Source organism: Rhinatrema bivittatum, chromosome 12, assembly GCF_901001135.1.
Source record: "Rhinatrema bivittatum chromosome 12, aRhiBiv1.1, whole genome shotgun sequence".
Lineage (NCBI taxonomy): Eukaryota > Metazoa > Chordata > Amphibia > Gymnophiona > Rhinatrematidae > Rhinatrema > Rhinatrema bivittatum.
In genome coordinates this window covers 19,268,203-19,296,142 of record NC_042626.1, presented here as the reverse complement: position 1 = coordinate 19,296,142, position 27,940 = coordinate 19,268,203, and the positions used below count along the sequence as shown (strand labels likewise).

The following is a 27,940-nucleotide window of genomic DNA, read 5'->3' as shown; positions in this document are numbered from 1 at the left end:
GCCCATGTGAGGTGGAACTGTAAAAGGATTTCAAGAATCACAGCAGGCATTGGGAGAGTTACGGTCCAACAAAGAACAGCAGATCCTACTACAGTTTTTATGAGTTTTAATCAGGCTTTTCTTTTGTGGATATTGAGGTTTGAATGTGAAATGCGTAAGGCTGACTGTGGGATGCTATGTTTGCTCCAATAGTTGATCAGTCTTATGGGGGATAAAACGGGGTAAAAGGGTCCTTCTGTTCTGAATGTGGCTGCAACGAAGCATCTCCCACTTTAGGCCCGTCTCTTCCTCTGAGGATTGTCTCTCCAGATGCAGTAGTTGAGAGAAGAGGTCACAGACAGCCAGAGTACATATGGAACCATGAGTGCCACTGCCTTCCTGTTAATGGGGTACCAAGCGATCATTGTTGCCACCACCGTGCCATAGAGAAGGACCATATTGCATAAAGCCTGTGGAACAAAGCAACAAGTAGAGATATCAGGAATATGGTGCCCAGCAGCACACTATGGCCTCTTCCCTCTCACCAGAATGAATAAATATGAGGTCTGCGGGCTTCTATGGCTGACTGTGCTGAGACCTCCACCTCACATTCATTCAGTGTACTGGTTATAAAACAAAATTGTATTCCATTAGTAATAGACTACAAAGTTCAGGATGTGTTCGGGCTGTAGGTGATGTCACCAGACAACTACTTGATGTAATTCAACAGTGACTTTCCTATAGGGTGGTGCTCATTAGCTAGAGAGCGATCACATCCCAAGCTGAAAGGTCTCATTTTACAAATATATAAAAACATGAATATCCAAATAATAAAGGATGTGGTTAAAGTCCAGCCTCCTGCTTTCCCTCAGGCTGTGTGTAAGCCTTACATGAGGTAAGATTCATGCACAATGGGGTGACCCCTCTGGCTCTAGGTTGGACGGAACGGCTGATCCAGTCCTGGGTTAGTACCTCCTGTTACAAACGTTTCATACTGAAATACTTCCACAGTCAGACAGACACTAAACCAGGGGTAGGCATATTAATGATGAATATGCATGAGATAGATTTGCATGCACTGCCTGCATTGAATACAAAAATATCTCATGCATATTCTTTGGGGATATCCTGAAAACCAGACTTGCCTACCCTTGCACTGAACGCCCAGGACTGAGCCAGTTCCCTGTGACCTGCAGCTCACTGCACAGGATAGAAGAGGAATGGGGTATTCAGTTACTCCAGTGATCTCACTGGCTAAATGTTCCAAGAACTTTCTTCTCTTTGAAGGAGGACTACTGCTGATTGCTAACTTCAGTTAACGCTGGAATTTTGAAGACAGGATCAGTTCATATATTTAATTTATCTTAGCAGTATACTGGAGAGAACCTGGAAGGAGCCTCCTGCACTGACATCACTGGTTCTATATATGGAACTGAATTTCATGAGTGACATCACTGCAGTTCCATATATGGGGCCGCATTCCTGCAGTGACATCACAGGTCCTACTATAGTCTTCCTGAACTGGTGCATTATGCTCCCTCTCTTGCCGTGTTTAAATCCCATCTAAAGTCCCACTTTTTTGAGACTGCTTTTAAATCTTATGCCTGATTGTCTACTTTTAATCTTGTTAACTTTTTTTCTTTTGTTTTTAACCAGTTTATTGCTTTAAGAAATACCCCAAGTCTCTTGTCCTGTATGTTTGTCTTATTAGACTGTAAGCTCTATTGAGCAGGGACTGTCTATTTGTATATTTGTGTACAGCACTGCATATGTCGTGTAGCGCTATAGAAATATTAAGTAGTAGCAGAATAGAAATCAATTACAAGCACCCCATTATATAAGATTAAACGGGAAGGGGGAGAGGCTGGCTATTAACAGTAATCCTAGGTCTGTAATCCCAGCCTCTTAAATTATAGGAACATTATTAAAAACAAATTAATGGTAGCCCTCTAACAACGAGCCTTAACTCTATCTACTACTTCTTCTTCTAGGTTTGCTGTCTCCTATGCCCCCTCTCTGCATCTCCCACATACTATCCTACACCCCTCTGTCTGCATTCCTCTCCTCTTCCTGCACCCTTCCCCCAGGGCTACTGAGACATTTATTTATTTATTTATTTATACACCGACATTAGATCAGAGATGACACATCGGTTTACAGATAACGTAAAGGAAATAAGCAGGGGGGGTGCTTATTTCTGACAGTGAACATATTTTTAACAATGAAAATAATGAAACAAGGATGATAGCCCTCAGGTGCAAAAAAGCAAACCATCACCTTGGTGAACAGCACAATCCTTCATAGATGCACTCAAGGAGCAGAAATAATGACCCTGTCCCAGGTACACCCAGGAGGCAGTAATGCTGACCCTGAACCACATACACAAACACTCAGGAAGTAGAAACATTGACTCTGAGCCAGATACACGCAGGGGGGCAGTAACACTTACCCTGTACCAGGTACACCCGGGGGGGACCCGCAGAAAGTAATACTAAGGAGAAGGTTTACAGTCACTACCAGAAGGGTTAGGGATCGGGTTGTAAACTGCAGCATTAGGCTTCAGGTAAGAATGAGGGTGGTTTGAATTATAAGTAGGAAGGCTAGGTTTAGGGTTAGGGTTGTAGATAGGAGGGTTAGGTTTAGAGTTTGGGACGTTACCAATTTGATCTTGTGGGCTCTGAAGAACAAAGGAACCCAGGTCCAGGCCAGGACCATCTGAATCCCATAGAGACCCAGGGGAAGCAGCGCCTTCTCACTGCTTTCTTTCACATCATTCCACACCAAGTACGAGGCATAGCTGCAAGAGAGGCCAGGGAGAAAGGTGAGAAAGCAAGAATGGAGGCAGCTCTAGAAAATTCACAGGCTGGAGTGACGCTTGTGCTAATACAAAAGAAGACACTGGGAACCTTTTAACAACGTCACTCTGTCGATACTGATGGTCTTTATGCTGCAAGGACTTCGCTTGTAATGAGAACCACTTTCATGTTTCTCTCCCTCATACACTTTCTGTTTCCTGCTGGGGGGAGCTCAGTGATGAGTTTAAATAAACCTTAGGTCACCAAGATTTACCAGCAGAATATGTCTCCCCCGCCCGCCAGGTAAAACATAATAAAGCCTTCCACATATATAATATTGATCTCCACACAACTTCTAAAAACACAACTTTTATGTGTACAAATCATGTTCTACATATACCAATGCACACAATCCCTATTTTATGTGCAGAAACCATGGTTTATGCACATAAACTATGTTTCCTATGCAGGAAACGTGATTTGTGTGCTCCTAAAATGTTTTCATATATTGTGCACAGAAAATATAATTTGTGCACAAATCATGTTTTCTGCACATAAATCCCAAGTAGAGGACCCCAGGTTCATCCCCATGGACTAACGTTGGCCTCAGGATCTTTACTCCACCTCTGACCTGGAGTTAAATTCTGAGCCTTAATAAAAACACGGGTTAGATCTATACACCTCACTGCATTAGGGCTAATAATTAATGCATTCATTAGCATGGGATTTACAACATACATAATTTTATGTGCACATATTTACATTATTACATTGAGCCCTTTAGATTGTAAACTCATTGGGGAATTGGCTTACTATACCTGAATACTAATAATGCTGTAAACCTCACTGAGGATTGTTTAGAAAGGGGGGACTAAAAAAGGAGAAATGACTACTTACCTGATAATTACCTTTTCTTTAATGAGGTCAGGTTAATCCACATCAGTGGGTTATGCACCTCTACCAGCAGATGGAGATGGAGCAAAGCTGACGATACGGTATATATACTCCTGCACTGACATCAGCCCGCCAACTATGGACAACTAAACAATACATAACATAACAATTCAAGCACACTCTTAACAGGAAAACACTGAGCTCAGACAGTGTTATAACACTAACTAGGAACTGGATCTGACATTTACCAATAATCCCCGGAAACACAGCCACACAGGAGGACAACTGCACCACCATCCAGCAGCCATGGGCAGGAAGGTGGATTAACCTGTCTTCACTGGCATTCAGACAGGTTAATCCACACCAGTGGGATGTACCAAAGCTACTCCCAAACCAGGTGGGAGGCTGCCCGCAGTCCAATTAACACCGTACACGCGAAGGCTGCGTCCTCCCAGGCCTGCGCATCCAGGCGGTAATGCCTGGAAAAGGTATGCAAGGAGGATCACGTCGCAGCTCGGCAAATATGTCCTCTACTCTGCATAATGACGCCAATATATACTTCCCTTGCTTATAGAAATTCCGCCGTTTCTAAATCCTCTGTCCTTATATTGTTGCTAAACTTAGTTATTAGCCTCCAATGTACATAAGCTACTTCTTTTGTAAATTATTACTCAGGTCATTCGCTTGCCTATTAAATATATGTTCTCTGTACAAGGTTATCCCATTCCCCCTTATAGCTATTAGTTTATATTTGCCAGTTCCTAGTTTATTGTAAAGCCTGTTGCTGCATTCTGTTTTATGTAAACCGATGAGATGTTCACAATGACTGTCTGTATATAAAAATATTTAAATAATTAAATACATAAATAATTCTCAATGGGAGACAACAATCTAATCTCTGCCCATGACACTGCCTGAGCTCTAGTTTACTCTGCTTACTCTCTCCGTGGAGTATAAACAGCCGGTCCGTCTTCCTGAGTCTGTAACAGGCGATATTCATCTGCATCTCTCTCCATGTCCAAAAGCGGCAGAGAAATTGATTGATTCAAGTGAAAATCCGAGACTACCTTTGGCAAAAAAGTACGGAGCTGTATCGCCCCCGGAGTCACTCGCAGAAACAGTTCCCGGAAAAACAAGGCCTGCAGTTCGGAGACTCTATGCACAGAACAAATTGCCACAAGAAACACCATCTTCAAAATAAGTAACTTCAAGGATAGGCTTCACAGTGGTTGAAAAGTGGGACCCGCCAAAAAATTCAAAACCAGATTAAGACTCCACAAGGGCACCGGTAACTGCAAAGGAGGACGAAGATGCTTCACCCCTTTTAAGAATCGGGCCACATCTGGATAGGCCGACAAGGATCCACCATTCACCTGACCTCGGAAACAGGCAAGAGCCGCCACCTGCACCTACAAGAAATTAAGGGTCGACTCCCTTAATCTATCCATCCTGCAAAAAATCCAAAATGAACAGGATCTTAACTGAACGAGGATGAATCCCTTGATCTTCACACCAAGCCTCAAAACACTTGCCAAAACCGAACATAGGCTAAGGAAGTGGAGAACTTTTGTGTGTTCGAAGCAAATTGGCAATCACAGCAATGGAGTATCCATGATTCAGCAACCAAGCCCTCTCAAGGGCCATATCTTAAGAAAAATTGAGTCGGATCTTTGTAAAGAACAGGCCCCTGCCGTATTAGATCCCTGTGGAGTGTCCACCAGGAGCCTTCACAGATCTGCATAATATGGCCTCCTGGCGCCACCAGAAGCACCATCCCTGTGAGACTCTCAATTCTCCGAATCATTCTGCCCAATAAGGGCCATGGGGGAAAAACATATAGAAGCTTGCCTTCCAGCCACTCCTGCATGAGGGCATCGATGCCCAAGGACTTTAGATCTCTCCTGCGATTGAAGAAGCGAGGAACCTTCGCACTTTGTGATGTTGCCAGACATCTAGAAATGGGAGGCCCCAACAGTCCACTTTGAGTTGGAACACCTCGTTTGACAATTCCCATTCTCCTGGATGTCTGCTGAGAAAGTCTGCTCTTACATTGCCTTTTCCTGCAATGTGTGAGGTTGAGATCTCCTGAAGATGTGCTTCTGCCCATTCCATGAGTTGGGCTATTTCCTAAAACACTTGCTGGCTCTTGGTTCCAACCCTGGCAATTGATGGAAGCCACTGTCATCGCATTATCTGACATTATTCGGACTGCTTGACACTGCAAGTGGTCAACAAATTTCAAACATGCCAACTGAACAGTATGGGCTTCCAGCCAATTGATGCTACGAGAGACTCTTCTGTACTCCAGCGCCCCTGCGCCCCTCGCTGCCTTTCAAAGGTAAGTTGCTGTTTGGAGAGGACCATGAGAAGCTTATGGACAGTAAGCCCCCCAATCCTGGAGGCTCGCATCCGTCATGAGTACTAGCCAGTTTGGTATTCGTAGGGAAATGCCCTTCCTTAGATGATCCGCTTGCAACCACCACTGCAATTACATGGTGATCCTTACATGGAAAAGAAAGCCTCTAGTTTAATGTAACTATAGCAAGGGTTATTTTTCCCTATATGCATCACCTTGCACTTGTCCACGTTAAATTTCATCTGCCATTTGGATGCCCAATCTTCCAGTTTCACAAGGTCCTCCTGCAGTTTATCACAATTTGCTTGAGATTTAACTATTCTGCATAATTTTGTGTCATCCGCAAATTTGATCACCTCACTCGTCGTACCCCTTTCCAGACCATTTATAAATATATTGAAAAGCGCCGGTCCAAGTACAGATCCCTGAGACACTCTACTGTTTACCTTTTTCCACTGTGAAAACAGACCATTTAATCCTACTTTCTGTTTCCTGTCTTTTAACCATTTTGCAGTCCACAAAAGGACATTGCCTCTTATCCCATGAGGGACTTTGTTGAACGCCTTCTGAAAATCCAAATACACGACATCTATTGGGTTAGCTTTGTCCACGTTTATTCACCTCTTCAATAAAAAAAATGTAGCAGATTTGTGAGGCAAGACTTCCCTTGGATAAATCCATGCTGGCTGTGTCCCATTAAACCGTGCCTTGGTGACAGCGCACACCAGCGCATCCACTTTCAGAAAGCTCAACTGCTCTCTCACAGCTGGATCCAGGGGTACAGTGCTTCCAAAGCTCGTCCCCCTTTAAAGTTAGCTTCTGGGGCGCCCCACTCAAGATCAATCAATTACTGAATAGCATCCATAATGGGAAACAAACATGATGCTTTATGCAAAGAAATTAAAATGAGCTTTTTCTTTGGCTCAGACATGGAATCAGAATCTAGCACCCCCAGCATTTTCAATGTCTGGGAAATCAGAGCCAGCAACTCATCTCTATGAAAGAAACGCAACATATGACTCCAATGCCGGAGGAATTTCCCCATCCTCCAGGGGGTAAGGATCCGCTTCATCATCTGTACCATCTGGGACCCTATCGGTGTGACCCGCAGCAGATCTAGGGGTATTCTGACGCGGCACTAGGCATGCGGGAATCCACAGCTTACAATCCTGAACTTTCAGGTTTGGCCGGGGCCACCAACTGTGCCTGAAGAAAGGACTGCAGCCCTTGAAAAAATTCCACCCAAGAAAAGGCAGAAGGATCCACACCAAAATCAGTGGGCGTCAGTCCTGCGCCCACTGAACCCCCTTCCCCTACTGACAAACTAGTTAGGGGAGCCCCCAAAACCAGGCAAAAGCTCTGGCAGTTCCCCCCTCCTGTTCCATTCAAGCTGGGAAGGACTGGGCTTAGCAAAATCAGTCGGCGACAACTTTCCCTGAGCCTCCAAGCAGCGCTGACACAAATTAGAGGGGACGTCAGGCTGTGATGCTCAATCTGGAAAGCAGCACAAATGGTTAGGCGCTTAGGCTTCTTTGCTTCCGGTGCCATGGACTCACTCTCGGTACGCTCTCCAAAGTGTCCAATAACAGTGCATCGAGCTGCGCTCTGTACAATAAGTATACTCCATGGACGCCCAAAATGAAGACACCCAATACGCAGTTCAGGTAGGTGCCCACCTGAGCGCCCCTAAGCGCACACCCAGACACGCAAGCGCAAACCGTCAGACACTGTTTAACTGCAGCCTTGTGCGCAGAAAAGTGCGTGAACGCCACCATAGCCTACTACACGGAGTCTAAGCAAAGCCTGAGAACAGGGCCTAGCCAAAAAGGCCACTCAACCCGCCAAGCTGCCATGACTCCCCAAGCTCCCCCTGAGACGGGAACGGACATTGGATCTGCGTGCCGAGCTTGGAGACCAGAAGGAGGATGGAATCCCTAAAATTAACTCTCCTATTTTTAATTTTTTATACTTTTTACCTGAGCTCAGCCCATCCCAGTTGAGTGTAAAGTCTGTCTCCAGCTGCAGGGGGAAAGGGAAAAGGCCTTCACCGCTATGCTTGGCTTCCTGCACCTGCTAGCCTCTCAACTGTTTGTCTCTCTACAGCTAAGTTCATTCTGGAAAACCAGCTACCTGACCAAGGCACTCCTCTGAGGGAGGGATCCACAGATATCACCTCAGGAAAAACTCAACTGAGGGAGGGACCATAAGGTATTACCACAGGAGAGTGGGGCGAATTAATTTCCTTCTTTTCTTTTACATAGTTTTTGTAAGCAATCCTCAGTAGGGAGATGCACGTCCATCATCTGCTGGAGACGGAGAATACTAGCAGGCTGATATCAGTGCAGGAGTATATATAATGTGACATCAGCTTTGCTCTGTCTCCATCTGCTGGTAGAGGTTCATAACCCATTGGTGAGGATTAACCTGTCTGAATGCTAAGAAATCAAAATTAATTATTAGCAATACACTTCCTTATGGACAAACAGAGCAAGCCAAGTACACAGGAACCACACGTAAACAGAATCCTTCATCTAGTCACACACACAGAACACAAAACAAAATCTCACCAAGTGCAAAGTAAATGAACACAAATTATAAATAGAAATATATAAACAAAATCTGAACTCTTCTCCACTCCAGCCTCATCCGCCCACTAGCCTCACCAGCCAATTAGGGAGCAGAGAAGGACTTTAAATTTTCCTTCCTCAGGCGCCTCGCGCCGGCGTCGCGCGCCGAAGGGGCGAGACAAAGGGGCTGCCCCTTTGTCTCGCCCCTTCGGCTCAGCCCCCTAGGGAGCCCCGAATCCACCACAGGGTCTTCTGTTCCTCCTCAGCAGGCTACCTACTGCAACCCCTTCAGCTTTACAGTGGCTCCAGCATCTGTACAAAGCCTCAGAGCTCAAACATCAAAACACAGCTACATTAACCTTCAATACACGGTATTCACGGCTCACTTCACGTTTGTCAACTGCAGACAACTTTGAGACAGCGTTCATCAAAACAAATCGCTTCTGGACCTCGAACTAACAGTAAGAATAAGAACAATCATTGTACAGATTCCATTATCTCTGTCTCTCTTTATTTCAAACCTAAATAACCAATCTAACCCTGCCTCCACTGAACACACAGCGCCACTTCTTACTGCAGTTACAATAACCTATAGACTTTCTTCTCTCACAATCTAATTTCATTAATCCATTTTTCATCAATCTCAATTAGTTATCCACGGGACCTAGCTAGTTTTTCTAAGAACCTTTTCACTTGCAACTTTGTCAATTAACCAAAAAAATGCTAAACCAACATATCCCTATCAGACACCATCGTCTCCTTCACAACATGTCCCCTGTTCAAGAACTACCAATTAGAAATCCCAGATCTCTCATTCCAATCATGATCTCTCCCCTAACACAGTTCCTAGGACTAACTCTGCTCTCAGTAACTCTAGTCAATGCACAATCTTTGACCAAAAAGACTCATATCCTCAACGACTATCTTTTAGACAGCAACCCTGATATATGTGCCATCACAGAAACCTGGCTAAAAAACTCGGACATAGCACTAATTAACCAACTACCCACTCACAAATACGACTTTTTCTCAATTCCCAGACTTAAAAAACGAGGGGGTGGCTTGCTATTAGCCACGAAGAAAGAATTCAGACTAACATCATATCCTATTAAGTTGAAATCTTCAATAGAAATTGGATTATTCAAATCGAACCTCCTTCAAATTCTGCTAGTTTATGCCCCCCCAGGAACCCTTGATGCTGACGCCTCCCTCCTTATAGAAACCATTGTAAAACATATTAACACAGATTCCCCTTCCATAATTATGGGAGATTTTAACTTACACCTTGATGCTTCCCCACTCTCAGCCAATTGTGAAGCCCTCCTCACTTCTCTTAGCGCTATGGGATTCACTCAGATTATCAATAATCCAACCCACAAAGCAGGACATACATTGGATCTTATTTTCATCAATGCTAATTTCCTCTGCTCTAGGGAACCTACATGTACCCCCATCCCCTGGTCGGACCATTTCCTGATAACAACGACCCTCTCCTCCAAGAATAAATCTATCACCACTCAGCATCTCTCCACTATTCACTTCAGAAAATCTTGCGCTTCAGACATTCTCAGCGAGCAGCTCACCAAGGAACTCACAAACCTAGATATTTCCAACCCCAACTCTGCCGTGCTTTCCTGGCATAAGATCACGGAAAAGGTAGCAAACAATCTGTGCCCTTCAACCTCAAAATTAATTAATCCAGCAAAAAAAGGAACCAACCTTGGTTCACCAGTGAACTCAAACGGATAAAGCAAGATCTACGCCAAAAAGAAAACAGATGGCGCAAAGCCCCTTCACCATCTACGCTTTCATCATACAAAGGAACCTTACATTTTTACAGAACATCCATCCTAAAAGCAAAAAAACAATACTATGCCAATAAAATCCATGACCTCCTATATGATGCAAAAGCTTTATTTTCATATGTATCACAAATCACAAAACCAATTCCTCCATCAATACCAGACGAACAGGCTCAATTCAAGGCAAATGAGCTAGCCTTGTTCTTTCAACAAAAGATTTCAAACACTATCGCACTTCTTCCAACCAAGACAAACCCCTCAGCCTCATACATCTCTAACCACACACTCAAGGAAGCTAAATTCGACAACTTTGAACTAACTTCCATAAAAGAGATCGAATCCATCCTAAAGAGGCAGAAACCATCCAGCCACCCAACAGACAACATTCCCTCCAAATTACTGCTACTCATCCCAGACTCAATCGCAGGACCTCTGACCAACATCATAAATTGCTGCCTAACACAAGGTCTGTACCCTGATAGTCTAAAAAATGCTTCCCTTAAACCCCTCTTGAAAAAACACAATCTAGACTCCAGCATTCTAGCTAATTTTCGTCCAATCTCTAATCTTCCTTTCCTAGCCAAAATTACAGAGAAAGTAGTTAACTCCCAGTTATCAGATTACTTAGAAGAAAACAATATCCTTTCCTCTTCCCAATATGGTTTCCGCAAATCACGCAACACAGAAACCCTGCTCATCTCACTAACAGACCATATTATTATGGGACTGGACAAAGGACACTCATTTCTTCTAATCCTTCTAGACATCTCAGCAGCCTTCGACACGGTCAACCACTCCATCCTCCTAGATCGCTTGTCAGACATTGGCATAACCGGATTAGTCTACAGCTGGTTCAAGTCCTTCCTTGATAACAGAAACTTCAGGGTCAGGATCAATAACAAAGAATCGCCATTGACAAATTCTTCTCTTGGCGTCCCCCAAGGATCCTCCCTTTCTCCCACCCTTTTCAATATCTACCTCCTTCCCCTTTGCCATCTGTTAACAAGTCTCAATCTCATTCATTACATCTACGCTGACGACGTTCAGATTCTGATTCCTATAACAGAATCCATCAACAAAGCTCTCTCGCTTTGGAAAAATTGTCTTCAATCTATCAACAATCTCCTCAACAACCTAAATCTGGTCCTCAACTCCGCTAAGACTGAACTACTATTTATCTCCTCCAACCCAGACAACCACCCTCCACAAACACACCACAGTTATCATCTCACCCTCACTCAAGTAAGAGATCTGGGAGTAATCCTTGACAAGCGCCTTAACTTAAAGACCATGATCAATACGACTACCAAAGATTGCTTCCACAGACTACAGGTGTTGAAAAGACTCAAACCCCTCCTTTATTTACACGACTTTAGGACTGTTCTCCAATCCTTAATATTTGCAAAAATAGATTACTGCAGTGCTCTTCTCACTGGCCTTCCCAACTCATCCATCAAACCACTTCAAATGATTCAAAATGCTGCGGCCAGAATTTTAACCAACACCAACCGAAGAGAACATATTACTCCCACTCTCCGAAACCTACACTGGTTACCAATCTACCACAGAATCCTTCACAAATCTCTCACCCTGATACATAAGTCCATCCATAACTATTTTCATCTTGACCTTGAATTCCCTCTCAAACTCCATACTTCCATCAGACCAATTAGAGAAATCCATAAAGGAACGCTACAATCCCCTCCAACCAAAGCTATTCGCCTCGTTTCGACTAGGGTCCGAGCTTTTTCTTTTGCAGGTCCAAACATCTGGAATAGCCTCCCCGCAGACCTCAGGCTGGAACCATGCCTACTAACATTCAAAAAAAAACTTAAGACTTGGCTGTTCCAACAAGCCTTCTCGGATCCTTCAGACTCACAATAGACAAACAACCTATTCACTAGCTACGGAACCATGCTTCTATTTCTGTTGCCTATTATTATGATTATCCTAACTCCTCAGTCAATATTGTTTCCTGTTTAATCTGAATCCATTACAACTTTTGTGTTTAAGTTATTGCCCTTCTTGGGCCTTTTATTCTTCTTACTTCTAAGCTGTAAAGCCTCCAAGTTTATAGTCCTTGTTTAATGTAACTTACTGCTCTCTTCTGATTATTTTGTACTGTTCCATTTCTGTTACAAGTTTCTCTATCCCCCGTTTGATGTAAACCGGTCTGATATGGTATTTAACCATGAAGTTCGGTATAGAAAAATGCTAAATAAATAAATAAATAAATAAATATAATGTGACATCAGCTTTGCTCTGTCTCCATCTGCTGGTAGAGGTTCATAACCCATTGGTGAGGATTAACCTGTCTGAATGCTAAGAAATCAAAATTAATTATTAGCAATACACTTCCTTATGGACAAACAGAGCAAGCCAAGTACACAGGAACCACACGTAAACAGAATCCTTCATCTAGTCACACACACAGAACACAAAACAAAATCTCACCAAGTGCAAAGTAAATGAACACAAATTATAAATAGAAATATATAAACAAAATCTGAACTCTTCTCCACTCCAGCCTCATCCCCCTGCAGGACAGGAAGGAATAAGGAAACAACAGGAGGGGATGGGTGGATTAGGAGCAGAGTTGCTCTTTTTGCTTTGCTCTGTTCACTGTAACGTCACACGCTCCCATCCTGTTCTCTGCATGACAGGAAGGGAGGAGAGAAATGACAAGAGGGAAAGGGCTGGAATAGGGAGCAGAATGGCTCTTTGCTGATCTGCCCTGTACTTTGTCTACTTCAAGCTCTCCCTTACCATGCTGTTCCCTGCAGCTGCTTCTTTGCTGTATGAGATTTGGGCACTGACCAAACCTCTGTGCTCATAAGCCCCTGGTGCCATCCCCAAAATTGCTGTGCTCTAGCTGGCAAATGTCCAGGATGACTAATAATGGATTTTTGTACCCTGACGACCCAATTTTAAAAACGCTGCTCGTGCTAAAAGGCCCATATATGTGAGTACGAGGGCTGCACTTGAGCAACGCAGATTTAAAAAGCTGTTAATTAAATGTGTATATGCATATGCTCAAGCTAAAAAAAAAAGGGGGCTGGACAGCGTGGGGGCCAACATTTACACGCGAAAATCCATATTTTACAACCGGAGACCGCAGCACGAGATGGCTTGTTCCTGCTGCTTCTGATGAGGTACAAGTCCGCAGAAATCGCATTTTAGGCCTAACACAACAGGTTAAGGGGTCAGAGTCAACTGGGGGGAGTGCAGGATAAAGAACCAGAGGAGTCTGGATGACCTCGAGATTGACTGGGCAAACTGGTAGACTAACTGGAAAAACTGGGAATGAGCTGACAAAGTCCTAGGGGAGATATGCAAAGTCCATCTGCTCGAGTAACGGCTTAAAATTAGGAGCATACTTAGGTGTATTTTAAATCATACACACAATTTAAAAATTCCGCTCGCGCTCCCATACACGTGTGGTATGTGTACACGCACACTTGTTTAAAATTAGCATGAAAATGCATGACTTTGACTCTTGTTAGCACTGAAGCTCATTTTTCAAACCTTTTATCAGTCTTCTAGGTTTTTGCAAGTCCTCTCATTTTTTTCACTCCTTCCAACACGTGCACCCTTTTTACAGATTTTTGTATCATCTGCAAACAAGCGTGTTTTCCTCTCAAATCTATCTGCAGTGATTGCTAATAAAGATTTTGAAAAGAACCAAGCCTTGCAGACATCAGTGGTCACTACACTACACTACACTACAGAAAAGCAGTTTTTTCTGCTTTTCTGTACACTTTCCTGCTTTCCTGCTTTTCTGTACACTTTCCTGGCGCCGGCAGAAATTAACGCCTGCCTTTGGGCAGGCGTTAATTTCTGAAAGTAAAATGTGCTGCTTGGCTGCACATTTTACTTTCTTTATCGCGTGGGAATAACTAATAGGGCCATCTACATGCATTTGCATGTTGCGGGGGCTATTAGTTTCGGGGGGGGGTTGGACGTGCGTTTTCGACGCGCTATTACCCCTTACTGTATAAGGGATAAAGCTAGCGCATCGAAACCGCACGTCCAAACCCGGGCGCGTCCAAACCCGGAGCGCACTGTACTGTATCGGCCCGATTGTATTTGTCTTTTTGACCACTGCCACACACTAAGCTGAAGATTTCAAGTATTTTCCACAAGGACTCCAAGGTCAATTTTCTGGTAGTGACTCCTCACACAGAACCAGCTCTGTGCAACTGTGGTTGGGATTATTTTTCCCTACATGCATTACTTTGCACTTGTCCACATTAAATTGCATCTGCCATTTAGAAGCCCAGTCTCCCAGTCTCACAAGGTCCTTCTGCAATTCCTGACAATCAACTGCTTTTTAACAAAACAATTTTGTGTCATCTTCAAATTTCATCACCTCACTCCTTGTTCCTTTCTCCAGATCATTTATGAATATGCTAAACAGAACAGGTCCCAATTGATCCCAGGGCACTCCAGTAATAACCTTTTTCCATTTAGAAAACTGATCATTTAGTCCTGCCCTCTGTTTCCTGTCTTTTATCCAGTTACCAATCCACAATAGGACACTGCCTCCTGTCCCATGACTTTTCAATTTCCAGAGGTGTCTCTCATGAGGGACTTTGTCAATGTCTTCTGGAAATGCAAATACACTAAATCTACTGGCTCACCTTTATCTGCTGTAGTGTAAAATGCTTTTATTGTTGATGTTGGTATGTAGTATATAAATTTATTACATAAATACATTTACACATTCAAAAAAATCTAGTAATTTGGAAAGGCAAGACTTCCCTTTGCAAAAAACATGTTGACTCTCCTCTATTAAACGGTCTATTTATGTTTTTAAGAACAGTGGCAAACGTTTAGGTGAAGTCCCAACAGGCAACATCTATTGTACCTCCCTGGTCCATCACTTTTGTTACCTCATAGAACCATGACAGCACAAAAAGACCGTATGACCTATCTAGTCTGCCCATCTGATTTAGGTTTCCAATTCCCTCAGTGAACAATATAATATTATCCAGCTTCCCTCCTGAATCCTGTGGGAATCCAGGGCAGATGTACTGTAGGGGCGGGCTGATTCTGCAGGAGGCACATGTGCTAGCTGCTCTCATGGTACTTGTGGAAGACACACAGGTTGGCTGGCTTCCTTCTGGCTCCTGCATGAGACTCATGGGCTAGCTGTCTTCCTTCCCAATACCCGTGGGAGACCCATAGGCTGCCTACCCTTCCTCCTAAGATTCTACAGGAAACATATGGGCTAATTGCTTTCCCTTTCAGTACCATCTGTCTTCCCTCCTACTATCTGCAGGGTACCCATGAGATGCCTTCCATTTTGGTATCTGTAGGAGAGCGTTGGAATTATTGCCTTCCGCTCATAGTTATTTGTATGAGATCCATGGAATGGCCGGCTGCCCTCCTGTCTTTGTAGGAGACCCACTGGATGGTTGCTTTCCCTCCCAGTATCTGTAGGAGACCCATAGGATGGTTGGCTGCCCCTTCTTCCACATCCTGTAGGAAGCTTTCATGCTTCTTATGCTGTGCTTGGTTAGTGGCTGATTTTTATTGCTCTGCTGCTGGGTTGCGACTTTATTCCTGGTCATTTGAACAGGCAGATCTAGTCCTGCTTTTGCCCCACTATATGTAGTTCTGATTTTTTCATTGATTTCTCTAAGGAAATCAGAAGTACAACTCCCTGCACTGAATGGGGCAAAATCAGGGTTGGATCAGCCTGTTTAACTGATCTGGTTTTAAGTAGGAATCCTATTCTCCTCCCCTGCTGCCACACATAGCATCATTTCTGAGCTTCTTAAGCCCCTATTGTGACACATAGGGATGCTTCTATGTCCCTGAGCTTCTTACTTCCAGCTATGCCACACTGCTATGTTTTATTGCAGTACTGCCAGTGCTCCTTACCCCATACTTGTGTAGAAGGCGCTCCACATGATAGGGAATGTCCTCTTGTTTGGGCTCCAGTGGGGTTTCCTCAGATGTTCATACCATTTTGGTCCACAATACCGGCTAGAATACCAGCCCATGAAGCCCCCAACGTGGGGCAGGGCAATAAATCCAATCATATAATCCCAGGTCCTTTCCTGGTTGGGTTCTGATACTGCAGCTGTCACAAAGGGCAGGCAGGGATAGAGACAAAGGGTTAAAAAGGTGACAAGTTCCTTTCACCCAAACACACAGGAATTACCGTATTACATTTGCGGCCTTCCTGCCATGAGGATATTCCATGCAATGATCCCATACACACACTTAGGAAGCACCACAGACATATATACTTACACATATGCTCTCAGCCAGCACCCCCATTCACACATACACACACACACTGTTTATTTAGTATCAGTGTGCATGACGGCAAGGGTTCTAGTTGAGAGTGAGTGTGAGTGTGTGTGTGTGTGTGAGTGTTGCTTTTTCCAAGGACTTAGGAGCTGATCTCCTTTCTATCACTTCATTGGTGATTATAAGAAAAAGGATGGCTTGGGGAAGACAATAAAACAAACCGGGGAATGGGGTAGTGATAGAATGAGGCCTTCACAAAATTTGACTCTATGATTGGGGAAGACGTGACACAACCCTACAACCTGTGGTCAGACATGACATAGTCATGTGAGTGCTTGTGTGGAGCCCAGGTTAGGAAGAGGGATCCTGAGAGCTGGAGATAAGTAGGGCAAAGTTTCAGCCCTGCAGTGAAGCAACACATCCTGAGAGACCAGGGAGAAAAAGCCCACCAGTGACTGAGGCAGACCAGCACCTCAGGAAGACTAGCCCACCTGAATGGGTAACCCCTAGTAATTTCTCAATGGCTCTATGATATTAGTATTTTTAGTGCAGGCAGATTTTGAGAGTTGACCTTGCAGGGGCCTTTGTAAGGACCTGACTAAAATGAAAATCACATGTTCCTAGCATGTTCCTAGCATGACAAACAAAGACTTAGTCATTGTTCTTTTTGCCCTCAGCATTACTGTGATGGTAATGGATCTGTTTCTCCTAGTCCTGCTGTTTGTACACTTTTGCATACATAGTAACATAGTCAATTATGGCAGGAAAGACTAAATTGGTCCACCCAGTCTACTTAGTTGAGATCCATATTAGTCCCAAGCATGTCTGGTAGGTGTTAAAGCACTGGCCTTCAATACCTCTTCTGGTTGCCCACTTCAAGCCTTGACATCTTCTTCTCTGATTCTGACAAGACCAAGACTAAATCCAGCACTAAAGTCCCTTTCCATGTTTTCTTACCAAGTTTTCTAATAATCTATGCACCTACCACAACTAGCAAAGCCATTGTCCAAAACATCAAGGGAATTTTGAAGTTTAGATTTTTAATCAGCCAGAAAGAAAATTAAAATCTAGATTTATTTTTTTTTACCAGGTATATATGTTCATGCTGAGTTATATTTTTAGTTTAATATTACTTTTTTGCTGAGATTTTATTGCCTTTTATAATGTATATTGTTGTATGCTTTATGTATTATTGTAAAATACTGAATACAGCAGTGAGTACAAACTGCACCCATAAGAACATAAGAAATTGCCATACTGGGTCAGACCAAGGGTCCATCAAACCCAGCATCCTGTTTCCAACAGAGGCCAAACCAGGTCACAAGAACCTGGCAATTACCCAAACACTAAGAAGATCCCATGCCACTGATGCAATTAATAGCAGTGGCTATTCCCTAAGTAAGTTTGATTAATAGCCATTAATGGACTTCTCCTTCAAGAACTTATCCAAACCTTTTTTGAACCCAGCTACACTAACTGCACCAACCACATCCTCTGGCAACAAATTCCAGAGCTTTATTATACATTGAGTGAAAATGAGTGAAAAAGAATTTTCTCCGATTGGTCTTAAATGTGCTTCTTGCTAACTTCATGGAATGCCCCCTAGTCCTTCCAAAGAGTTCTGTACAGTACTGGGCATACAAACACTTCATCCCAAAGGTCACACATTGTCTGTCTCACAAACACACACTGCAGACTAAAGCAGGTCACCTAGCGCTTGTTACATTCCTCTCCCTTGTCATCCCAAAAGATGGTTATCTGTGGAGTGCCTCAGGGCTCAGACCTTGGCCCTTCCCCACAGGTCCTTGTACTGCAGTGTCCTCAGCACCTCCATCCTGCCCCCTTTATCAGGCCCCTTTACTGCAGGATCCCCAGCACTACTTCCCCCATTACAGGGCCTTATACTGCAGTGTTGTCAGCCACACCCTCCCCCCTTATATAGCCCTGTACTGAAGTATCCTTGGATTTCCTTGCCTTCTACCAGAGTCCCATGCTGCAATGTCCTCAGCATCCCACCCCCACCCCATTTAAAAGTCTCTGTGCAAGTGTCCTCAGCACTCCACCCCCACACAGGCCTGCACTGCCCTGTCCTTAGCATCTCCACTTCTCTGCCTTACACAGTCCTGTACTGCAAGGTCAACTCCCCCTTTCCTCTTACAGGCCTTTACTGTGGTATCCTGAACATCCCCCCCACCTCCATTTCACCTTTTACTGTAGCATCCTCAGTACAGCTCCTCCTTAAATGGACCTGTACCAAAGAGTCCCTGGTACCCACCTCCAGGACTGTCACAAGGAGTGGGCAAGGACGACTACCCTGGGCGCTAAGCTGGGGGCTGGGAGTAGCATGCCACAATTTTGGGTCAGGCTGTGAGTCCAAAAGGGAAAGGGGCAGGGGTGCCAAAAGCAGCCACTGCCCTGACCCCCTCCCGCTTATAGGGCTTCGTATCACAGGGCCTCCATCCTCACCCATACAAGGGCCTGTACTGCAGCAGCGTCCCCCAGCGGCCAAAGCGGCAGGATGCAGCTCGCAAGCCTCAACGAGCCAGCGGGGCCCTGGCCTCTCGCAGGCCCTCCCTCTCCCCGGGGAACCTGCGTCCGTTGCTAACCGGAGCTCCCCGCACCCGCCCTGACGACCAAACTCGGGGGAGGAGGAGGAGGAGGAGAAAGGTAAGGGAAAGGGAGGTACCGAAGGGCTTCATCCTGCTCCTGAAAGTCCTCATCCTGGCGCCCGCTGGCTATCTCAGAGCATGCCGGCGGCGAGACGAGTCCCGGGGCGTCCGGCGGCGCTGCAACCGCCGCTGCCTTTCAAAGCGCGGCGCATTGCACGCGGCCTGAGCCGCGAAGAACCCGGCGGCACCGCTGGGGGTGGGGGGCCCGTACCGCCCGCTTCCTGGCGGGTTACATTCAGGTACTGGAAGAGAGGAGGGGGCAATAAACAGATAACATGACTGCTGGCGATTCGGATAATTGTAGGGGCAGTTTTACCTGCGTGGCCAAAATAAATACATTATAAAGTGAGGGGGGAGGCAGGAAAAAAAAAAAAGCAGGAGCAATACATGGAGAAAAACTGCTGGGGAGCTTGGAGGCAAATAACTTCTTGTGTTTTGTTTTGTTGTCAGGCAGTATCGTCCTGGTGCTTTGGGCCGCCCCCCCCCCCCCCCAGCTCAACCGGAACCGGCCTCCTCATGATGGCTGCAAACAGATCCACCTCAGGTAGGCCCCAGCAATGTCAATACCACAACAGCATTAGCTTTGGTAGCGGTTTAGATGATTAGAAACCAAAAACATGGCGGCAGATAAGGCCCATTAAGTGGTCCAGTTTCATTCCTGGAGCATGAATTACCCCAAACCCTGATTGAGCCCAGAGTTTTCCCTTACTTCTTCACAATGAAGGAATTTGGATGCTTATTTACCCAGGAGGTTATGAACCAAAGAGGAAGATGATAGCAAGCGACTTAGATCAGGCGCCATATCCAACAAATGGGCGAGCTTCTGCAACTGGCAGCTGGGATATATCCTTAGAGGAGGCAGACTAGCTGGGCCAATCATTCTTTATCAGTTATTGACTGTTGCCATGTCTAGCAAGATGCTCTTGGCACATTACTTATGTGTCATTTAGGGCTGTGCCATGAAAAGTTGTCCATTTACCCCTCCCAAAAAAAAATAAATCTAGAAAATAAAGTATTTTTTCCCTTCCTTGCAAGGCAAAAAGTTGAAAAAACTGGGAAAAAAAGTTTTCTGAAATATTTTCTCAGAGTAAAATGCTTTTCAAGACATATGTAAATATTATTGCTATCTACCCATTACTCTCTTAAATGCACACTAAAAACTGCAATATGATTAGGGACCTTTGTTTTCAGGTTTTAATTTTATTTTACCTGGGAACTGTAACATTATAACAAAAGATGGCTGTGGAAAAATGATTTTTCTGCTGTTATAATCACTGAATTTTGTGTTAGAATTGAATTTCCCATGCAAAATAAAAACTGAAAAACAAAGGTCCCTACATGTGATATACAACAATGAAATCCACTGGATAATTCAAGCTCCAATTCTGAGCAAGTATTGAATTTACTTACTGCTTTATCAAATGCATTGCTTTTTTGTGGTGATTTTTTTTGTTAACTACTATGATGGTGTATAAATTGAATGACAGTCAATCAAAACAAATATTGTATTTGCCATGCTAGATCATAGTGTTGATGGCTTTTATTTGCAACTCCACTCCCTAATTTTCAGCTGGCAAATTCTCAGATCTGTTCAGGTTGCAGCAGAAGCTTGTAGATCAATCTCTAGTACTGAACATATTTTTAACAACCATGTGGCAAACTTATGAAATTTAAAAGTATAAATACTTACAATTTTTCTTTTTTTAAATTATAAAACAAATGTGCTCATTTATTTCTACATAGTTCATTTTGCTTCTTAAAGTCATTATAATTTAAATATTATACAAAACTAAGCCTTGTGTGTATATATTCATTTTCAAATGTACCCTTGATCAGTCAATCATTCAGATAAAGGCAGACCACAGACACTGCATGTATGAGAGTGCTTTGGTGCTATTTCTGTGTAGCATTCTGCACCCACTCAGCTGGGCCACAGGCCTTGGACAGTGCCAGCGCACCGCCCCCCCCCCCCCCCCCCCAGTCTTCCTCGCCGCCAGAACTGCGTGCTTCTTGGCTGCTCTTTCTACCCCTGGATTATGTCATCTCCCAAGTCATTCAAATTCCTGGTTTTACTTTCAGTAAAAAAAATTACCACACCAAACTATCAAGACCATAAAATGTCACCTTTTTATTTTACATGCATAGTTTTTAAGAAATATAAAATATTACACAAAGAGTAGCAATTGATGGAAAGGACACTTGAAGAGGTGGAGTCCAGCCCCACTGTAAAAAGGAAGATTTTTTAAAGGAAAGGTCTCACCAAAATGGGGAAGAAGCTTTAATTGAATTTTCAGAGTCCGTGCGTAAAATGGCTTCTTTTTTTCCCATGCCGGTGTTGAAAGTCCTTGCTTCCTTTTTTTCGGGGCAATTTCCTCTTGGTAAAGCAGGAGAAGCTTCAGGATGCTGCTTCTCAGCAAGCAGAAGCGTTCAGTGCTGTCCCTGCCAGAAGTGGCATGAGCAATCTTTTGCCGAAGTGCTCCGTGCTTCCCAGCTTTGCAGGTGATTTCTTGCCACCTTCTGCCCGCCTCCTCCAGCGCGGAGTACTGTAACTGCACTTCATAGAAACAGGAGATGCCTCTTTCCAAAACAAATTACATTTAATAAAAAGCAACCAAGCAACGGAAAAGTATCAAAATACCTACGAGACCCCAGGCGTAAGTATTTTTAAGCTTTGCACTTGGTGAAGCCTCCCGTTTATATGCCCAGGGACAGCAGGAGAGCAGGCGGAGAATGCCAGCTGCACTGGGGGAGGAAGGCAGACACCTGCTGTCTAGTGGCGCTTTCAGACCCTGTGCAGGCAAGTTATTGATCATTCCCTTTCTCCCCCCCACAAACATCCAGCACTGGCACAGAAGAGCAGGGGTAGGGACAGGATCTGAATCTGTGACGTGGGTAGCATTGTCATAGAAAGGTCTAGCATATTATAGCAGAAATTGGGGCTCCCCAAGGACATGGAAGGGTCAACTTAACATAGGGTGATGATAGCTAAATAAAAGTCCCTTTTATAATCCTGTTGATCAAAGCACACACAAAAATATACAGTACAATCAACTCCTGAGTTTACAGAACTAGTTATTTCATACAACAGAATAGGAACAGTACAATCCCTCAAAACAATCCTAGATATCAAAATCTGAGATATGAAGCCAACTAAAATCTGCGTCCAGTCCCAATAGCTCCCAGTCTTCCCACCCACCATGGATCCCAGCACAGTCCAAAGGGTTGGACATGGAGACTTTTGCTACAGTGCTCCCGAACCCCCAACCCCCAGCAAGTTAAGGAGAAAACAGCTTGCACTGGGTGAGGACAGGAGAGGAGGGCACAGAGAGGCCTGGGAGAATAATGGGCTGGGATGAAGAAGTACAAAAGGGCCTAAGCCTGTCAGAAGGACATCCCTTATACTAGCAAAACAGACTATCAATGCCCACCTTCCCTAACAGAACAAAAAAATAAAAGCCCCAAGCAAATCTAAGCTATGATTTTAAATATGGAAACCTCACTTCTTGAGCACCGCTACACCCGGTTTAGCAGGCACTGTCTCTTCTCTGTCAGAAGTTCGACAAAGTGGGGGGGGGGGAGAAGCAGGAAGATGGGTGGAGTGAATTCCTCTCCCCTGCTAGGACTCTTCTGGCAAATCAGTCTTTCCCCCTAAGCTCTGCTCTGAACATCTTTCCTAAGTTAGCAGGTCCTGCCGGTAATGTTTCCAAAGCTATCTCAGGCTACTTGGGTGACAAAATCTTGCCAAGAACTGGAGCAAAGCAAGGTCTTTCTATTGCAGAAGAGTCATCACTGGCAGCAACAGAGCAAGCTGAGATCTCTTATAGCAGAAGAGACATTGGTCACCCCATCTGCCATTTTATTATAAAGTGCCTCACGCAGTCCACATTTGTGGGTGCTTTGTAGTCCCATTTCATAAATAAAATAATTTAGGAATGAACTGCCTACCTCCACTACCCCCAATCAGTCAGCAGGGGGGGGAGGGGGGTGTCAAACAGTTTATCTGCATGATTGGCTGAACGCTGGCTCCTAATTAACTACAAACCTACACTGGCTGAAAACAGACAAGCAATAAACTGTTGTGTTCAGCATGACAGAGGATTGGGCACTCACTGAATGCAAGGGATTAAAACTGTCCCCTATGCCTGTAGTTTTTGCGTGTGGCACATCCTTCTGCTGGGCACTGCTGTGACAGCTCCAGGAGTCTGGATATTCAATAAGCAGCTTATGTTTCACATCAGTGCCTAGACACATGGCCCAGCTCCATCCCTCACTCACTGTGTGACCTCACTTAACCACCCTGCATTCACAAGATGGTAAGCTCTCCAGGGAAGGGACTCCCCAAGCACGACAGTGCTCTATAAATCGCACATTACAATGCACCCTGCACTCATGAATCTGTACGGCACAGGGCACCATCTGCAGCACTCCCTTCCAACTACAGCACAGGGCAGAGTCGCATCTGATTCAAACTAAGTGAATCTGGACAAGGCTGCTCCAGCGCAGGTCTACTAATACTAATTGCCATTGCTGATTTATGAGAAGTACAGCACAGCTGCTGACAGAATACCAAGGTTTGAACATGGAGGTGAGATGACATTTTTAGGATCTTCCCCTGCTTCCGTACTACAAACCCAACAAACTGCACTAAATAGAAACATAAAGCGCGCCAGTCCTGACCGCTCACGCCAATGTGCAGAGCTGTAGCAGAGCTCTCACCTCTGCCTCAATCAGACTGGAGAAAGGAAGCAGCTTGGACACTAATGGGGTCCTTCGCTAGGCCAAATGGTCCCCTGGGCAGTCTGCAAGGAGAAGAATCCTTCAAAATTCTAACTGGTGCAGGAGAGGGTCCCCCTCTGATAACAAGAGCTCAGGAGAGATCCTATCACCGCTGTAGTGGCAGCAGCAGCATGGAGCACTGGGATTCTGCCCCCTGATGATGCATGTTGGCGCCTCTCCCAGACACCCATCCCTTCTGATGGTCCTGCCTCCAGCCTGCAGGGAGGAAAGGGAAGTAGAGAAGATGGGGGAAGAGACTAGAAAGGACAGGAAGATAATGGACAGAGGGGATCCACAGGAAACAGGAGATGGGGTAGAAAGGCTAGAGGAGATTGGAGATGGACAGAGAGGAGCCAGTAAGTGACTAATAAAGAATGCAGTACAGAAGGATCCAGGCTGGAGCAGTGGAAGGACCTACAGCAAACTAAGAAAATCAATTTACACAAAGATCCTGGATAAAAAAACTGCAGAGGAAAGACTAAGCCAGTCCAGGTTTTCTAACCTACTTGGTCCCTCCCCTCCCCCAATGCATTGTGGCACCTGTAGTGCTGATCTCAAATGAAAGATTCAGAAAAAGGGAGAAACAGCAGTATTACCGTAGTTATAAATGACACCAAACTCTTTCCCACAGTAAATACACAGCAGGAATTGCTGATTTTACAGAATGACTCAGGTAACTGGAAGATGCTCTCTGCATCAATGAAAGGGGATGGCAGGAAATTTGAATCAATCAGTTACCAACAAGGTTGATGAAACAGAAAAGTATGGGAAAATAAGTGTGGAAGCTTGCTGGGCAGACTAGATGGGCCGGTTGGTCTTTTTCTGCCGTCATTTTCTATGTTTCTATAATATGGATGAGTGCAGGGCAATGCATTTGGGACACAACAGGCAGGTGCGATATACTGTGAATGGAGTAATACCTGCCAACACCAGCTAGGACAAAAAGCTGGGCATATTAGTTAATAAATGACAAAGCAGTGTGGAAAGGCAGGGAGGAGCAGCCACAGCTGACCACACCTGCTGGCATCCATTAACCAGGAGGGTAGAAGCAAAGAGTGGGGATGCATTCCTGCCACCGGGTGGTGCATGGTGTTCAATTCTGGGAGTCCATCCTCAACAAGGATCTCTCCAAATCTTAGAAATGATACAAAAAAGCTAATCAAGGGGACACAGTGATTGACACAGGCTGAAAAGCTGCCCATTCAGGGATTATTTACATTAGGAAAAAGACCTAATTAAACTATAGAAATGATTCACAGCACCCTACTAAAATCTCACAGGAAGTCTTTTTTTTTTTTTTTACCCCTAGGAGGTTTAATTCTCTGCTTTGGCCATGGTTGTGTACAGGATTCTCAATCTTAGCCAAAAGGTCGAGACCATCCTCAGCTTATCACAGCTGAGAAGCGATCAGAAGGGGTCTTTTCACCAAAGTGGCTACAAACAAGATTATCAGCTAATAGATTTCACCACCTTCAGAGGAAGGGAATCTTTACTCAGTCATAAAATTGGGGAACATTTTTCTAGTAGACATAGTTCTATCAATTCAAAAGTAAACTGGAGAGTTTCAGAGGAAAGCGAGATATCATTTGGTTATGATAATATAGCTACATGCTAAGGAAAAGTGCTAATCCGGCGATTCTGAGACCATCACCAGATTTGGGATCAAGGAGGTATTATTTTTCACAGTGACTAAATTGGCTATGGGGGCAGAGTGTCTTTTCACCTTCTCTTGGATTACCCTGTAGAGAGAGCTGAGGAAGGCTCTACACTCAGTGAGTCTCTAGGCTTTTCAGCCTAACCTAGTGTATGCAACAAAGCAAAACTGGAAACGCACTGAGATATAAATTTAAAATCCAAGACTGGCTACTCTATTGGGAGTTCTGTGGATGGTGCATCTCACATCAGAATTACAAAAAAACCCCATGCTTTCCACTTACTCAGCATCCGCCTCCAAACACGAAACCCAGCCCTGCCAGTCCAGGAGTAGCGTACTAGCTGTCAAGGTTAACGGAAACCATGGAACACCGTGTCACAGGAATTCTGGGATCTAATGGAGGTTCATAAGGCTTCCTCCTGCTCCATGTTATAAGGCAAGTGTGAGGCGGGGGGCCTGACCTGAGCCGTAGTCACGTGACCTCATTAGCGGATCACCTGACCAGCATTGTGCAAAATGTGGGCCTGCCCCTGGAAGACGGCTGCCCATTCTAGCTGTCCTGGATAACCCGTTAGTCTGTGGAAGGGACTGATGTTGGAGGAGGGAGAGCATTTGCCTTATCACGAGGAAGGGAGTGGTAGACACAAGATTTCCAGGGCACTAGAGAGAAAAAAAAACCCTAGCATAAAAATGGAGATTCTGCCAGAGTTTTGTTAAGTAAAACAGTAATAAAAAATAAATTTAAAGAAAATGACCAACTTTGGAAGCTCTTCTTGTTAGAGGTTTCTGCATATTTTTAGGAAATAAGATAGACTGAGAATAACGGATGCCCTGGAGGAGTGGGGCAAGGAACTCTCCCCACCCCTGCCTCCTCACTCCTGAGATGTTTCTGAGCAATGCAACTGCTGAAAGATTCATACACAGAACAGCAGCAGGTACTCAGGACATCCAAAGATCACATGACTAAACCATTTCCCTTTCAGTCTGGCAAATGTCCCAGTCCGTAAATGCTTGTACCCCAGTCTCTTGGGGAAGGAGGTAATCCACTGGCACCAAAAGCCCAAAAATAGCAGGCCGAGGTAGGTTCTCTGGGCAATGTATTCTTGGGGGGCCGTCTGGTAAAGAGAGATACTGGCTCAGTGCATCATGTGCCACCGGGCACTGGCATGCGTGCGTGTCAGCAGCACGCACACAAGCACGTGTCTGATAGTGTATGTGACACAGTATGACTTAAGGAGCTATCCAGAGGAGGAAAAAATAAAAAATAAACATGTTAGTGGATGTTAAACTTAAAAGTAATTTTAAAAAGCGTATTGCAACCCCCCCTTGTAAAAGCAAAGCATCCCTACTGTCCTACGCAGCGCTGGCAGTCCGAGCCCTTCTCACACAGGAGGGGTGGAGAGCTGCAGCGCTTGGGTTCCACAGTTCCCTGTTGTACAGAGGCTGGTCCACAGCCCACCAGCTGCATGCTGAGGTGTAGTGGGGAGGGGGCTGCACGCCACCTCCCCTTGGCTCACGGGCTGAAGAAACGTCGTACCACGTACTGCCCCAAAACCACCACGGCCACCACTGCCAGAAAATACTTGAAATAATCGTTGGTCAGGTCCAATGCTGCCACCTGGTGAGGAGACCCAAAAACATCGCTTAGTGGGCCAATGCCCTCCAGAGCACAGACAAGCAAGCTGCAGTCTCACATTAAATAAAAAAAGGAAAAACACTCAGGAGTTTTATTCAACATTAAAAAAACTGGTGGTTAGCACTGGCGACTGCAATCAAAGCCCCGTGATTCTGCAGCAAGATACAAAGAATTTCTCCATACTTTGTATGGGTGAAATATATTCTTACACAGCTGTTTACAGTAACATCTCTTCCTGTATAAGGATGCTGATTGTATTAAGCAGGTAATAAGAGAGGGAAATATTCCAACTCACAGCAATTCCTTTCAGCGATATTCCTGTTGTAGCAATCATAGCTGAAAGTTGCTTAACACACCATGTAAATGACCTCCCATTCTTCCAAGGTTAAAGACTGGACATTCATGTTAAATACACTCTACACCCGGTTTTCCTTTCATTTACCGCCTTTAAGGATAATAAGTGCACTAATGTTTTTAGTCATTAGTCTTTCATAGCAGGTGTGATTTTTGCACCTTGTTAATGTGAGCATAATTGTACTGCCTACCCATCA

General features: G+C 44.6%; 2 protein-coding genes and 1 long non-coding RNA gene across 4 annotated transcripts in view; 1 reads left to right on the top strand and 2 right to left on the bottom strand.

The window, feature by feature from the left end:
• Positions 1–89: 89 nt before the first annotated feature.
• On the bottom strand, positions 90–19,503 carry LOC115073773 (translocator protein-like). Of its 2 annotated transcripts, none has more exons than XM_029572530.1 (4): positions 19,341–19,503; positions 16,280–16,481; positions 2,638–2,776; positions 90–449 (listed from the first exon to the last, which is right to left on the bottom strand). In XM_029572530.1, exons 1-4 carry the CDS (start codon positions 19,372–19,374, stop codon positions 273–275), a joined length of 552 nt encoding a protein of 183 aa, XP_029428390.1. In that variant the 5' UTR covers positions 19,375–19,503; the 3' UTR covers positions 90–272. The 2 variants fall into 2 exon arrangements, with proteins under 2 accessions (XP_029428390.1, XP_029428391.1); XM_029572531.1 differs by lacking the exon at positions 19,341–19,503 and adding an exon at positions 19,121–19,253.
• LOC115073774 overlaps positions 19,423–27,940 on the top strand; it is a 24,318-nt gene continuing 15,800 nt past the window's right edge. Inside the window, exons 1-2 of the long non-coding RNA XR_003852097.1 lie at positions 19,423–19,562; positions 19,774–19,867. This is a non-coding gene — a long non-coding RNA (uncharacterized LOC115073774). The remainder of the gene's footprint in view (positions 19,563–19,773; positions 19,868–27,940) is intronic.
• The window catches only part of BAK1 (BCL2 antagonist/killer 1), a 28,791-nt gene continuing 22,278 nt past the window's right edge, over positions 21,428–27,940 (bottom strand). The window contains exon 6 of the mRNA XM_029572529.1: positions 21,428–27,371. Within this exon, the coding sequence (XP_029428389.1) occupies positions 27,267–27,371 (105 nt within the window). The 3' untranslated portion in view covers positions 21,428–27,266. The remainder of the gene's footprint in view (positions 27,372–27,940) is intronic.